The sequence below is a fragment of the Argiope bruennichi genome, chromosome 6, assembly GCF_947563725.1.
Source record: "Argiope bruennichi chromosome 6, qqArgBrue1.1, whole genome shotgun sequence".
Lineage (NCBI taxonomy): Eukaryota > Metazoa > Arthropoda > Arachnida > Araneae > Araneidae > Argiope > Argiope bruennichi.
Window position 1 is genome coordinate 122,547,195 of NC_079156.1, and position 16,192 is coordinate 122,563,386.

At 30.6% G+C, this 16,192-nt stretch overlaps 1 protein-coding gene across 2 annotated transcripts in view; it reads right to left on the minus strand.

Annotated features, from left to right (window-relative positions):
- Window positions 1–8,178: 8,178 nt before the first annotated feature.
- LOC129971538 (uncharacterized) overlaps window positions 8,179–16,192 on the minus strand; it is a 330,900-nt gene continuing 322,886 nt past the window's right edge. For both annotated transcript variants that reach the window (XM_056085406.1, XM_056085407.1), the window contains one exon: window positions 8,179–10,812. In XM_056085406.1, the coding sequence (XP_055941381.1) occupies window positions 10,589–10,812 (224 nt within the window). In that variant the 3' untranslated portion in view covers window positions 8,179–10,588. The remainder of the gene's footprint in view (window positions 10,813–16,192) is intronic.

The window sequence follows — 16,192 nt, forward strand, 5'->3', positions numbered from 1 at the left end:
TTATATTTTTGGAAGTTATCCTTGAGTCAGACTAAAATTTCGCTGAATTTCAAATTTATAAAAATTGACTCGCCACGTGGCTCGCCTATAGTTCATACATCGCCTTCAGCGTACTTTTATCACGTTGACTGCCTCGTGACTCACCCCTGGTTCATACTTAGTACCTAGCCTTCACTTATTTCATCACGTTGACTGCTTCGTGATTCACTTCTGGTTCATACTTAGTACCTAGCCTCCACTTATTTTATCACGTTGACTGCCTCGTGATTCAGCCCTGGTTCATACTTAGTACCTAGCCTTCACTTATTTCATCACGTTGACTGCTTCGTGATTCACTTCTGGTTCATACTTAGTACCTAGCCTCCACTTATTTCATAACGTTGACTGCCTCGTGACTCACCTCTGGTTCATACTTAGTACCTAGCCTTCACTTATTTTATCACGTTGACTGATTCGTGACTCACCTCTGGTTCATACTTAGTACCTAGCCTCCACTTATTTTATCACGTTGACTGTCCCGTGACTCACCATTGGTTCATACTTAGCATAGCCTCCACTTATTTTATCACGTTGACTGTCACGTGACTCATCTCTGGTTCATATTTAGTACCTAGCCTCCACTTATTTTATCACGTTGACTGATTCGTGACTCACCTCTGGTTCATACTTAGTACCTAGCCTCCACTTATTTTATCACGTTGACTGCCTCGTGACTCACCTCTGGTTCATACTTAGTACCGAGCCTCCACTTATTTTATCACGTTGACTGCCTCGTGACTCACCTCTGGTTCATACTTAGTACCTAGCCTTCACTTATTTCATCACGTTGACTGCTTCGTGATTCACTTCTGGTTCATACTTAGTACCTAGCCTCCACTTATTTTATCACGTTGACTGCCTCGTGACTCACCTCTGGTTCATACTTAGTACCTAGACTCCACTTATTTTATCACGTTGACTGTCCCGTGACTCACCATTGGTTCATACTTAGCATAGCCTCCACTAATTTTATCACGTTGACTTTTATTTATCTATATTGTTTAGCTTGATTCTTATCATGTTACCTTGTATTCGGCCAATGTGATACACGGATTTCCTCTGAAAGGATTCTGTTCAAAATTTGATAAGAATCTGCAAATTTAGTTGTAGTCCGCATACCAAATTTAATTGGTCTAATTCAACGTGATTTTGAATTATATTGGGCACAAACAGACAGATATAATTCCAAAAACGTCTTTTCAGTATTTAGGGTTGTCTGAAACAAAGATTCATCAAAATATTGAGGTCGAATTTTTTGACTTCAATTTTTCGAATTTTTTTTCTTTAATTACTTCGCATGCGAGAAGGTAATAATGAAACATACTTTCGTATACCGAGAAATATTTTAAACAACGTTATTCTTTGTATTACAGAGCTAATTTTGAGCAAAGAACAGCATGGGCATAAAATATTTATGGCAATAAATGAACTGCTGCCTCTAAAAAATAAGTTGAATTGCAGTCATCCCTTGCCAAGTGCGATCTGAGTAATGATGTTTAATTGTGCGGAGTTAATCGAGAGGGATCAGATCAACAAAACCGCCCAAGAACAAATCTTGGAGAAGAAGCCCACGCACTCTAAGTTGATAGAGATAAATGGCACGGTAGAGCACTGACCACACGATTCGTAAATTGAGAAATGGCTTTCAAGAGGCTTTAAATGCCTCGGAGGATTCGCAGTGTTTCTACAATGGGGAGAACCCGATTTAGCCACGGTGCTGCACAAGAAAAATAGTAATCGATCCTTTAACTCTTCCCCTGAATTTCCTTTTGTGGGTTTATAGTTTTTTTGTAAGAGATTTGCACATATTTCTTCGAGGTATAAAGGAAGTTAAGGTGGAGTTAGGGAATTAAAGTATTCTTGTTAAGAGTAACATAAAAGAAGGAAGGTAAAAATAAGGCAGGGTAAAATATAACAAAGGAAAAAAATATGGTATTTAAGAAAGCCAGTAAATAAAAGGTGTAACAAAATTAATACAATATTTGAATTTGGCACCATTTGTGCAGTAAAGTATTGGCAACTCTATTGAAAAAACCGTTTGACAGCTGATAGTGTTTTAGATTTTAGTAAAAATGGAGCCTTACACGATAAAACAAGGTATTAACGCAAGATTTGAATTAAATAAAAAACAGTTTTTTTTATTTAAATTGTTATATTTTTTATTGAATCATAAAGTATTTAGGATAATGTTATGTATGAAATAACATATAGGGCATATGACCTCCACGGCTCTGCTGTCACATGCGTACTCCTTTGTCGAAATTTTCCATGACCATTTTGCATAAATGTGACCGAATTTCGTTGATACAGCGTTGAATTTCCTCTTTCAATGCACGCGTGCTTGTTGGCATACACCTTTGACTTCCAATAACCCCAAACCCCATGAAAAGAAACTCAGTGATTTTAAATCACACGATAAAGGAGGCATATTCTCAAATTTTAGAATTGTATCTGGCAGACTTTCCTTATTTTTGTGATATTGTTCCAAAATGAAAACACGTTGTTCTATCGTATAACGCTCCATTTTTATTAATCCTAAACTATCAGCAGTCAAATGGTTTTTTTAATAGGGTTGCCTACACTTTACTGCACGAAGGGTGAAATTCGAATCTTACCTTAATTCTAGGACACACTTTGTAAGAAATGAAAATTACCGAAATAGACCAGTATTTGGTATTAGTGAATTGATTCTCTAATTTTCCTGATTATTTTGATTATAGAATTCCGAACTGATAATTTTCTTATCTGCTATTGTTATTTTGATAATGTTGTTGATTATACGGAGTCTAGAGAGATGATTATTCTGTGAATTTACAACACATGTAATGCATTAATTTATGAAATGAATGCAGTAGACGATGACCGCACCTATGCGAAATTGCTTGTAAGGTAGACACTAAAGTTATCGTAAAAATTATCTTTACGTGATCGAAAGAAGATAATTTATTCGTTGTAAAACAATAAAAGCATATAATTATCAGTATTCTACGCAAAATATCTAAATACGGAACGAGTCCACTTTGCATAGAATGTTCACACTTCTAATCCACGGGCTAGTCCGAATATATTATAAATTAGTATACTATTAGTCTTTTGTGATGACGGAAGCTAATATGCTGCTTTAGGGAGCCACCCTTTCAATGGTTGCTAGGCAACGACTGTTTATCATTGGTCATTTTGTCATGTTTCCATTTTGTAAGGTTAATGGTTGTGCATCAGTTTTGGAGATGAACCTAAAGTTATTTGTCTCTGAAAAGATAAATTAATAGATCCACCGATTATTTATTTTTTCAGTAAAATATCATAATATTTTCTGGAACTTTTTAATAAAAATGTTATGAATTGAAATTCTTTTAAATGATCTTTACTTATAATAAAGTCGAATACATGCTTATTGAAGCTATGCTGTTAAGCAATTGGCATTGATATACTTTATGGAGTGAGAATTGTGCACCTCAATATCTCTTTCAATTTCAGTTAGAATTAAAAGAAAACTAAAAGAGAATTTCAATTATTATTATAAATTTGTTTAAATTTTGGTGTCTGTCTTCCGCAATTTTCTAAAATATTACTATGCAAATATAATTTCCACTTCAACTTAAAATTAGGGAATTTTTCATCAATTCTAAAATAGTTGATGTATAATTTTTAATAATTTCTTTAAAATATTTTTATACTATTTTCAACTATTGTTTCTAATAATTTGGCTGCCTAAGAATACATTTTTGGAGAACTAGTCAAATAAAAGTTATAAAAATCAATGTCATCTCTTGAATAGGTATACTACATTATAATTGTGTAATTGCCTGAAATGCATAATGTCTCAAATGAGGTATTTTTATTGTTGTTTTGGCATTTAAATTAGATGCCACATCCCTTGTTAATTCATTTTCCTCCTCATTTTTTGTTACTAAAACATTTAGGTGATTCCTTGTCAATAAATAAAATAAACTGTCAAATCTAAAAGATTATTTATATGTTTTATAATGAGCCTATTCAGTCTCTTGATGTCATAAAATACAATCATCCATTCTTGTTGAAAGTGCCTAAACTTGTGGGCAGATAATCTATATTTATATAAAGCTCAATGCGTGTGTGTTGGCGCTCTACACAGCCAAATAGTTCGACCTACAGCTATCAAATTTGGCGCATGCATACCTTGGGTCCCTTTTTTTTGAATTTTTATTTAGAATTTTAATTATTAATTAAAAACTAACTTTCCCGCCAAAAAATCTTTTTATTTCCCCACCACCAAATGAGTAAGGCTTCAGTCTTTTTCCCACGCTAACGAGGATATGCTTAATATATTTTCGACCGATTATTTCAAACGATTCTGTTTATTTTCTTAGTGTGTGATGCATTTCAAATTAAACATTGTTAATTAATCGATCTTTTAGATTCATTCTGAAGTACTTTTGAATTAAAATAACACAGAATAAAGGAAATTAAAAATTGAAGACTTAACGTGTTTACGGCCGATTATTTCAAACGATTCTGTTTATTTTCTTAGTTTCATGCATTTAAAACTAAACATTGTTAATTAATTAATCTGTTCATGATGAATCTGAGAAAATTTTGTAGAAAACTTCTTGAGATATTACATAAATTAAGAAAGATATTCTTTTGTGCCCATAAGGTTTAAATACTCAGTGATTCTGTTTTCAGTACTCATATTAAAAAAAAATGCTTCGTTTCAGTAAAAAAAGTTCTTATATTAATTGCGATTTAACCATTTCAACTTTAATTTAATGCATAAATTCTACAGGAGCTAACAGAAAATTAGAGAGATACATATTACGTTACGGCTGAAGGTCTTTATAACATTATGAGTGAATTATATGACTATCAAAATTTGAGGTTTTAAAATATTTTGATGAAAAAGCTATTAAAGTAGTAATTGCATAAAATATTTAATCATTAAAATTTTTACGAACATTAAGATTGGCGAACCGGCTGGTCACCAAAGGCGGCTTGTATATAATATATATAAAAAAATAAGTTGTGTATAAATATGTGAATTGTATAAAAACAAAAATAATTTTTGACACAATGTTATTATACAGTGTTAAATTGGCAACATAAACTTTATTTGTACATCTTTTTATATTTGCCATTTTTTAGAACAGACTGAATTCAACGATAAGTAAAAGACACAGAGAAAAAAAAACTGCAACTGACATCTCGAATTATTCACAAGTTTTAATTTACTTGGTAAGTTAATTTATAATACAATAGATAGTCCACTGCAAAATGTTTCTTTTATGGCACATGATTAAATGAAGGAGAAGAAATTTTTCATACACTATCATCTGAGTGCATACAAACTTCGAGGGCTCATCTAGGGAGAAGGAGAGGGAATTTACAAAGAAATTCTAAATGAAATCTTTCACAGCAGCTAAGTGCAACAGGGAACTGAATGCAGTAACGTTCTTTGATCAGTTCACAAGCGTTCATAGTTCCAAATCACTTCCGGAAAAGATATAGCAAAGTTCCAGGATCTTCTTCCTTCTTTTTGCACAAAGTGATTTGTATAAAAAAAACCATTAAGCTCATTATGTTAACAAGTTCAAATAATTCACAAGTAATAACGATTGGTGGAAGTCATAAGATGGAGGAAACTGCAGTGATTGACACAACATATGATGGCAAATGCGCGTATCAGAAACGAAGAAATTTCAGGAATGGTGTGGCTGTTGACAATTGGTTTTGGAGTGATGTTCTTCGGGAAAACAACATTGGAGAACTGTCAGTTAGTATATTTTGTGAATCAAGAAGGAAGTGCGTTTCATTGTAAAATGCTGGCGACATAATGAGAAATGAATAAAACATGGACACTGATTCTGAAGTGATTCCTCAGGTCTTTCGTTGGAGAATGGCGTCAAAACATTTGGTGATAAATCTGCCAGGAAGTGCAATTTGGCACATAAGTTTGGCGATTAAATCCAGTTCTTTATAGAGGAATATAATGCGATTGTGGGAAAAGGAATACACTTCATATGATGGAACATGACAAACGTTTATCTTACGTTATGAAGGAAGAAAAGTAATTGGTTAACGATTGATGGCAAACAAAAAAAGCACTTGAAATGCAAAAGTATGAAGCTTATGGCTATAATAACTGGAATGGGATTGTGCTGAATATCTCTTCATTCAGTTCTGGATGTGATGTTTAATATGATTTTTAGTCTGTATGTAGATAAAGGAATGTGGACATAGATATATCGTGATTCATAGATATATCGTTACTTTATCCCGATGATATATCATGAACGTGAAGTATGGCCGGGATTAAAATTAAGACGTGTGGTAGGTTTTTATTTCTTTTCTAAATAGCAATATGGTGGTATGATATGGTATAGGAAAGTGGATTTGCTGCTATGCCCTTTTCAAAAGCCAAAAACTTACATTAGGGTATTTAGCAAAAACCAGTTAAACTTTCAGCATTAAGGCATGGCTTGACAACAGTACACAAAAAAGAATGTGTTCTTAGAGCCTCAACTTTGCAATTTAAAAATGTTATAATTGACTCACAATTGGGCTACTGTCGAATTAAGGAATTAATGCTTACGGATTAAGGAACTAGTATTCTTTTGGCATCTGTCGAATTAAATGGATACTAATATTTTTGACTCTGCCGTATTAGTAAAATAGTATTATTTTGTTTACTGTCGAATTATAAGAATAGTATACTTTTGGATGCTGTCGATGCAAAGAAAAAACGTGTTTTTTTTGTGTTTTTTTTGACGCTGTCAAGCTAGAAAAATAATATTTATTTTCTAATGGCGGATCTAAAGGAACTGTATTGGTGAAAGATGTTACGTTAAGAGATAAGATACATCAATTAATACAAAAAAATATTTTCATGCATATCAGATTTCATTTGTCTTTCTCAGAGTAGGACATAATGTCATAAAAATGCACTTAAGAAATGAATTAGGATTCAAGAAATATACTGTATTTCAAAATAATAAACGAAAACTTATTAAATTAAAAATTATTGAATACATATTGCATATTTTCTGGATTTTGTTTTCCTATGATGAATTTTAGTAAAATGGCAGAATTAATATTTTTATTTATCTTTTTAAAATAAAAATTTCGATTTAAAAAATGATTTAAAGCTATTTTCGGATCATATAAGCCAGATTAGAATAAAATGAGATCCCTGTACAAGAGAAAGAAATAACTTTTACGAAAACATTCCAAAAATTCAACCACATGCGCACTGCTCATCTGAAACATCATAGGATGAAAAAGATTAAAATTCGATTTTCAAATCTTTATACTACAAATTTTAATTAATTTGGCCTTAATTATATAAAAACGATAATGCATATGCCCAAAAATTTTATATAAAAAAATGCTGCAACGCATATTTGAACAAACGCAGTAATTAAAAACTTTTTTAAATATAAAATGCAGTTAAAACTACTTTGCTTTTTGTAATTTTGATACGTTTTCAATGTAAGAAAATGGAAATTGTATAATCGAAAATATAAGTTTTTAAACGATATAAAAAGTATTATTGTGCGATAACACTTCAAATTTTTGAAGAAAAATATTACATTTTTAATTAAAAATCCAATTTAAATTTTGAAATTTTTTTTTCTTAAGTAACAAATTCTTAACAGACCTATTGAAACAAAACTTAATAATCTGTCAAATTTGGTAACTATAGATCCAAAATTTGATCTTTAGAACATTTTGAGCGATTCCTGTATCAAACATGTTGCAATTTGCAAATAGTATTCAGATAATGAATGCATTCGTAGATTCAAAGAACAGATTCGTAGTCAAATTTAATTTCGTCGTTTTAAATAATTTTAATATAGTAATGCAAATAAAAACCGATAAGACAAATCAAATTTAAATTCGAATGCACACGAATTAAAGAATTTAGCGTGCTGAATCAATTTTCTTTTCGTAATAAAACGAGAGTTATTATTTTACCAACAAAAAGTATAACCAAGAAAGCAGTAAAAAAAAAAATGTGAAAAGACATTTAGGATGAATAAAATTTAACCTGCAGATTGTAAAATTTTAGACAAACATTTTTTATTAATAGATGCATGAATTTTATCATGATATGAATTCTTTAATAAAAATGCGAGTATAAAAAAGCACACTAAATACGAGAATTTAGAGCAAATAAGAAATATAAATTTTGTGTTGGCTCAGTTCCAAAAGAAAAAAGAAATTAGCAGTATTCAATCTTAATATATGCGTAACAATTTTACTAAAAGTATACATGTTTACCATTTAAATATTTCCTTATCTTAGTAAACAAATCACTGCAAAATTTAAAAAGAAAAGAAAAAAAAAAGAATGGCTTCAAGTTAAGCCTACTCCTAATTTCCATTCTGAATCACATCCTCGAATCGTGTTAGGATCCCGAAACTTAACTTAATCAGTGGACTAACAAACACGAGAGCCATAATTGCAACAAGCTTTCGTCAGAAAGTTGGAGTGGTGCCAATTTCGGAGCTCGAGGAAATTGAATATAAACATTACGAAATCAAAGCTGGAGAGATGGAGAAGAATTCGAGCACTTGCCAGTTCTTCGAAGAGTGCTCGGTAGGCCGTAACTAGGAACTGGAGTAATTTGGATAATTTAGTCAAGTAATCCACAAGGAAATGCTTTTGATTTAGAGATGGTTTCCATTTGTTCCAATGTAATTCCAATCACGCTGAGTCCCCAGAAAGTGCAATCAATCACGTAGAACAGGCATCTGATGTGGGTTGAGTGCACGGAATGGCGTTTCTAGGTAACGTTATCATTGGCAAGACGGATTTTTGCTTATTGACTAAAGCTTTGACTAAACATTGGAACAAAAAAAAAAAGACAAGAAAGAAAGCTTTTAGAAACAAAAAAAAAAAACGTTTGGATGGAATAAAAATGTCTTTCAACTGAAGTAATGTTCTTTTTCCTGCTTGGGGATGTGATACCACTAGGAAAAAGTAAAAACATGATTGGGTCTTGAACATGGAAGCGCACTTGATAATTTGTCAAAGATATTTTTCTTATAAATTGAAGATGCATTAAGATGTAAAGATATATTATATAAAAGAAAACGTTTAAAATATGATAATGAATATATAGCATAGGCGAATGTAGGTAACATGAAAGTATTAAGCTTAGCTTTATAAAAATCTTGCATCCATATGTTTTTGGCACAACTAGGTTAGATCTGAGTTATGTGCCATCAACCAAAAAAAATTTTTTTTAAGATTCCCAACACACATCGGAGAAAAAACATCAAATTCTGAATATTTATTATTATTTTCATTTCATTAAAAATGCAATGTTAAATCAAATATTTGTTTTAGTAAAAAAATTGCTGTGTGTTAAGGTTATAGGGTTTTTTTTATAGGTTATAGTTATAGGTTTTGAAATATAATTCCAAAACTTAGATAAGTTCAAACCTAAGTGATGCTGTCATTTTCATATTAAATATCAGTGCCCGAATATGAATAATTTATTAACACGTTGACTGCTGAACTGTATTTATTGCAATGTAATTTTTATAGGACCACCGGTCACCAGTGACTCCAGCACTCAAGGTGTTAAAAAACGGCACAGAGGTGAAATTTCACAATAAAAAAAGCCAACAGGAAAATCAATAATGACTTAAATACTGACCAATTTAAACATTTGCTAATTGATATAAATTTAAAATTAACACTATATACAACTGCTGTAATAATTCATAAATTCTTATTTCATTTGAATTTTTGTTAATCGAAGAAAATGTAAAATATAGCAGCGCCCTTTCTCATTCATTTTTGGCGAGTTTTCTGCTTACAATGTAAAAGTGAAGATATTGTTCAGTTTAACATGCTATAGAAAAGAAATAAATGATCCATAAGGACATGTCCTTCAAAATATTAGTGCTTCCATTAAAACCATCTATATATTCCCATAAAACACACTGAATGATCAAGTTTTGAAACCTTTATTCCACATTCCTATTGAAAATTATACTTCTGACATTTTAAGATTAAAATATAGCAATAAATGACGATGGTTTATGAAATGTGCTTTCATTGTCGCCTTTGAATGAAAGTTTGATCTTGCTTTATTTAATTCGGTTTTAGGACGTACCTTTTAGCAGATTCCTGTCCTCCAAAATGTAAATCGTGAACAATATTTCACTTGCAATTTGTGGCAACATTGACAAATGACTATAATCCTTGGAGCTGATGAGAAAAATATTCAATTTACATGCGATTGATAATTAAATTATGAATTTATTTTAAGCCATTTATTTTTAATATATAAATTTAGTTTGTCAACAGAATGTAATTGCTTACTTGCATAAGCAATTAAAAGTATAATTTGATAAAAGAAAGTAGTATCGTTGAGAAAGGAAGCAATCGTTATTTCCAACTGACTGACTTCCTTTGAAAAACAACTAGACCTGATATTGTCATTTTATTGTTTAACAGATAGGAAATTCTGTAAGTGATTCCATTCTTTCTCCAATGTTCATATCATGTGTGTTTCAAATACTGCCGTGTAATTCGCGCACACTAGAGGTAGATCGAACACTCAGTAAAAGTCGAGGAGGCGACAACATAGAAGACTAGTGCAGCAGACATCTTCTTCGGATTTCCACAGCGTGGGGTCGTGAAGATCCCGTACCAATCTTCCACGGATCTGCTGTCTCGAGATTGGACTTGCTATGGCTTGTTGTTGTTGCTGCTGTTGTTGCCATGTTGGACTGCCATTGACTGGAGGCCGTGCAGGAACAGAACGACTTCGTTTGCTAGAACCTGCGAAAGAAAAGGAACAAATCAGTGACTAAATACTGCCATAAATATAGCTGTCATAGATCTAGGAGTTTAATTTTAAGATTTTATGCAAAATATTATATAAAAAATTTCTTTAAGATGTTATCAAATAATTGATTGAAAAACCATGTAATATTGTCAAATAACTGATGAAAAACGATGTAATGTTGTCAAAAAACTGATGAAAAACGATGTAATGCTGTCAAACAACTGATGAAAAACGATGTAATGCTGTCAAAAAACTGATGAAAAACGATGTAATGCTGTCAAATAACTGATGAAAAACGATGTAATGCTGTCAAACAACTGATGAAAAAGAATGTAATGCTGTCAAATAACTGATGAAAAACGATGTAATGTTGTCAATTAACTGATGAAAAACGATGTAATGTTGTCAAATAACTGATGATCGTCTTTCAAGATATCGCGTCAAGTGATTCGATGTAGCGCAAGAGCTGAAAAAACATATTTTAATAGCAAAAGCTATGTTTATATACAGTGTGCACAAAATTATAAAGAAAATTGTACTATAAAATACATCAAAGAATTGAAAAGGGGTTTAGATCTTGACTTACAGTGGCCTCATCATTGTATTTGTACCTTAATGGTAAATGTTGATTATTTGCTGACATATTACCAAAAATTCTGAGATTAGTTAAACTAATTCAAAAGATGTGACCATTCATTAAAAAAACAAAAAAATTATGTAGAATTAATAGGACAGAATAATACGCAGTAATTAAATTTACAGCAAGATTGTTAAGAATTGCCTTGGAAAAGCACCGATTGATAAAAGAAGTTGACTTGCTTTCTTCTAAAAGACAAAAATAAAACAGTGGAAGAGGTCTCCCCAAAACATTCTCGCGTACTCTCTAATAAACTTATCATGCCAGAGTACGCCTTACATTTTCGTATAATAGTTACGAAACATTAATTACCCTTTGGCGTCAATAAGCATTTTTATTGAATCTATCGTGCCGTCCTTGGCGAGTTATTTGGCGTTTGATCCCTGGAAAGCGTTAATAGTACCCAAACTCGAATTTGAGTTTCAGATGCACTAATATCAACCGATTGAATCCAACTTTGATACAAAACTGCACTGTAATTACAAAATTACATCCCAAATTTATATATTTAAATCACTGCATTTTTAAGTTACCGTGCTTAGATGCTTCTGAAAGTACAGACCAAGAGACGGTCAACTCCTTGATTTCACTCAAAATTTTATAGGTGCTTACACTACAAATATTAAATCTATGTACCGAATCTTAACTATCTAGCTCTCTTTATTTTATAATCATCGTGTCAATTTATATCCGAACAGCAGGACAGACAGACTTCCTTTGAATAGATTTTACTCAAAATTTGATAGACATCTGCAAATTTGATGGAAAGACCATGTACCAAATTTCAACCATCTAGCTTAAAGCGTGTTTGAGTTATTTTTCTCACAGACACAGAGAGGCGGACATTTTACAAAAAATTGTTTTTCGAACTCGGAGAGGTCTAAAACGTGGAGATTCTACAATATCTCGAGTTCAAAATTTTTGACGATTAGTATACTTTATATGAGAAAATAAAAAGGACAAAAATATGTGGGTAAAAGAAGTGTGCTAGAGCATGATTATGCATATAGGACTATTTGTTTTATTAGATATCTAAAACTATTGAACAAATGCTTGATAACCTAGAAAACAAAATGCTGTTTATTATTAAGAACGATATAATAGTTTTTAAATATCTACGAAGAAACGATAGAATAGTTTTTAAATATCTACGAAGAAACAATAGAATAGTTTTTAAATATCTACGAAGAAACGATAGAATAGTTTTTAAATATCTACGAAGAAACGATAGAATGGTTTTTAAATATCTACGAAGAAACGATAGAATAGTTTTTAAATATCTACGAAGAAACGATTCGAATAATCTTATAACAAAATGTGGGCAAAACAAAACAAAATTTATTCCATACATTATAACCAAAGAACAAAAATCCATGAAATATATGCATTGTAATAAGTTATATCCACCGCTGAAAATGTTTCCAAACTACTTGAAATCGATGTTCCAAATAATGAAATCTGATGTTTTCAATTTGATCCTGAAGCAAAACGACAAAGTGGAGAATGTTTCAAAAGTTATTAAATATCGAAGTGAATACTTTAAAGATTCTTTAATATAAATGATCATAATGTACAAAATGCTACTATCGTCAGCAACTTTACTATTAATAAACCTGAAAAAGTTCGTTGAGAAAAAGAATTTTAATAACCCGTAACTTTGTGACAATTTCAGACTCCAATTTTTAATATCTGTAGAAAGCTGAATTTAAAAAATTATAATTTTTAAAGAATGACTTTAAATTTAATTAATCATGGTATATGTGCCAACTTGCAGCGTGAAATATGAAGGCAGCTGATTTGAATTATGAATTTAAATTTGTTTTCAACATTTTTGAAAACAAGAAGTCAAATTTTGAATTAATTTTTAAGTAATAGGAAATCTTAAATTAAATTTTAAGGATAACAGACATTTATTAATATCAATAAAGAACAAAATATTTTATTTAAATGTCTATATTACTCATGAATGGCTCTTTTAATTTCAATTATTCCAGATATTTATTAATATCAATAAAAAAAACCAAGAAATTTTATTGAAATTTCTCTATAACCTGTGTATGGCTCTTTTAATTTCAATTAGCTAGATGAGCTGCATAATATAGCCTGCTTATGAAACGAAAACATAGCTTTAAATTAATAAAAAATAATTAACTAATTAACTGTCGCAAAATTTTGCTTGACACCATTTTTATGCTCCACGGAAATTATCAGCAATATATATGTATATATAACTGGAACAAAACTTTTAGTAGTTATATACTGTATATGTATACAGTTATATATAATTGCTAAAAGTTTTGTTCGGAATAGAGATTTCGGAGTTTAACTTTTATTTATATAGATTTTTTTCTAATAATTTTATAAATTAATTGCCGTTTCATTTAAATTCTTTTTCCGAAGATAATTGATCTGCAATTTATCTTGGTATTTTGCATTTAAAGTAGAATAATTAATAACAAAAATATGGCCATCCTTGCCTTTTTAAAGTAAAAAAGTAAATTTCTTTAAAAATATAAGAAAAAAACGAATCCTTTTTTTTTTCGATTTTTATTTAAGGTTGCCAAATAAGGTTAAAGTAATTTAATATTATCGCAAATGCGAAAATATTAATGCACAATAAATCATAATGTTAAAATTTTAAGCACATCAGATAAGGAAAGAAGAATCAATTGCAGAAAGCTCATCATGATTTTAATTTAATACGCTGTTTTTAATTGACTTCGCATTAGCTATTTTCCGCTAAAACTTTTAATTTGCTGTTTAATTTTCCACCAAAAAAACTTCCATTTCAATATTTCAGTATCTAAAAAACAGTGACTTCGATAGTTTATTCAATCAGCCAGTTTGTAAATATATCCTTTTTCATTTTCTCGAAAACAAAGTGTTGTTATCGTTAAATATTTTCAATTCGATAGATGAAATTTCAGGATTTGAATGATGATAACAGAATTTTCGAATTATTACAATAGATTTGTTTTATCATTCCACTAAAAATGCAAAAGCAAAATGCTTATCTTCAGCATCTGAAAATAAAATCTCTTGGGAAACATGAGATAAAATCCGATATTTCTTTCCGCCTTTTTAACTTTAAAAACAAGCCTCTAAGAATTCTTTATGCTCTGTAAAATGCTCCGTTAGACAAAAATAGAAAAGAATCGTCTGCACTCATGGGTATTCTAAAATATCTATGTGAAAAAGAAACAAAGGTTTCAATTATTATCAACAAATATTTTGGTTCTTTTTTGGAACAATGTTGATTTTCCAGAGAAACTGATAATAAAGTTATCGTTTGGCCTTTCGTTTTGAAACAAATAAATGATTCTCTTATTTATATTGAAACAACTTGTTAAGGCTGAAGTGAAAATGGAGGGAAGTGTTTGTAAGCAATTTATGGTACATAATAGAAAAAAATAAATTTATCATAATTAAATAATTTGATCAATTTTTACAGAATTTTTAGCATATATTAATGAAATCAATTTCTCAACAAATCAGAAATGTGCATATTTGTATTAAACGGATAAATTTTTAAAAATTAAGAGTTGAGAATAGTTATTAAATATTTTTCAAAACTCAAAAAAAAAAAAAAAAAAAAAAACTTGACATTTTTCAATTATATTTATGGAATCGTTGTATGTTACATATTATTATGTTTAATTCTAGGAAAAAAATATCAGCTTTGAGAAATATGATACAGTATTTTTATTTTAGATGTTTTTAATTTTCTTTCTATATTTAACTTTTAAATCATCTTTAAATTGATAGACTTTGGTATAGATTAGAACCAATGTTTTGTATATTTTCATATGATTTTTTCACATTTTTTATATATTTATTATTTTTTCTCTATATTAAATCGTTACGGAGTTTATTATTTTTTTATCACAAAATATCAGGTTACTATTTTATTTTATTTCCATGTATTGGACCGTTACCTTTATCCACTTTATTCAATTTTATATTCTTAATTCAATATAAAGTGAATTGAATATTGAAAATGAAACAATATGCGTATTATAATTCGTTCAATAATCAAAGCTTGATCATTTAAAAATAAGATGAAAACCAGCAAAAGTATTCTCCATATTACTTTCCCACAAACTCCCACTTTTAGAAGGGAGACTGTTGGAAAGATAGCAACAGAAATCACCTGATCCGGGGAGACGTGGCTTTCAAATAACATCCATCTATCTTGCTACATGTTTGACTTATTACGTTTATATAAAGCGGTCAGAAAGATCTGGGCCAATTTTGATCCACGAAAGATCTGATCCAAAACTTGATACAGATATACTTTAATGGTTCAAAATTTATACCTAACTTCTCAATTGAATTCTTTTATTGAAAGAATCTATAAAATAACAGATATTGACAATAAAATAACATATATTTTCTAGGCCGCGGTGGCCTGGTGGTAAGGTCTCGGCTTATAAGCCGTAGGGTTTATGCCTCGAGATCCGATTCCACAGTCGTGTAAGGGGGTCTGTTGCACGTTAAATCCTTCAGGCCAAATGTCCTCTCGCTGATGTGGTGAGGGGGTGCCAGCTCAGGTGTTGTTCTCGTCAACTTTATGAAAATTATGAGGTTGGTCCCAAAATAGCCCTAGTGTGCTTTAGTTAGTGTTGCTATACAACGGAACGTTAACATAACAAAACTAAACTAAACAGAGCCGGCGTCCTGACATAGGGGTAGAGCGTCTTTCCCGTGATCTGGGAGTCCTGGGTTCGAGTCCCTGT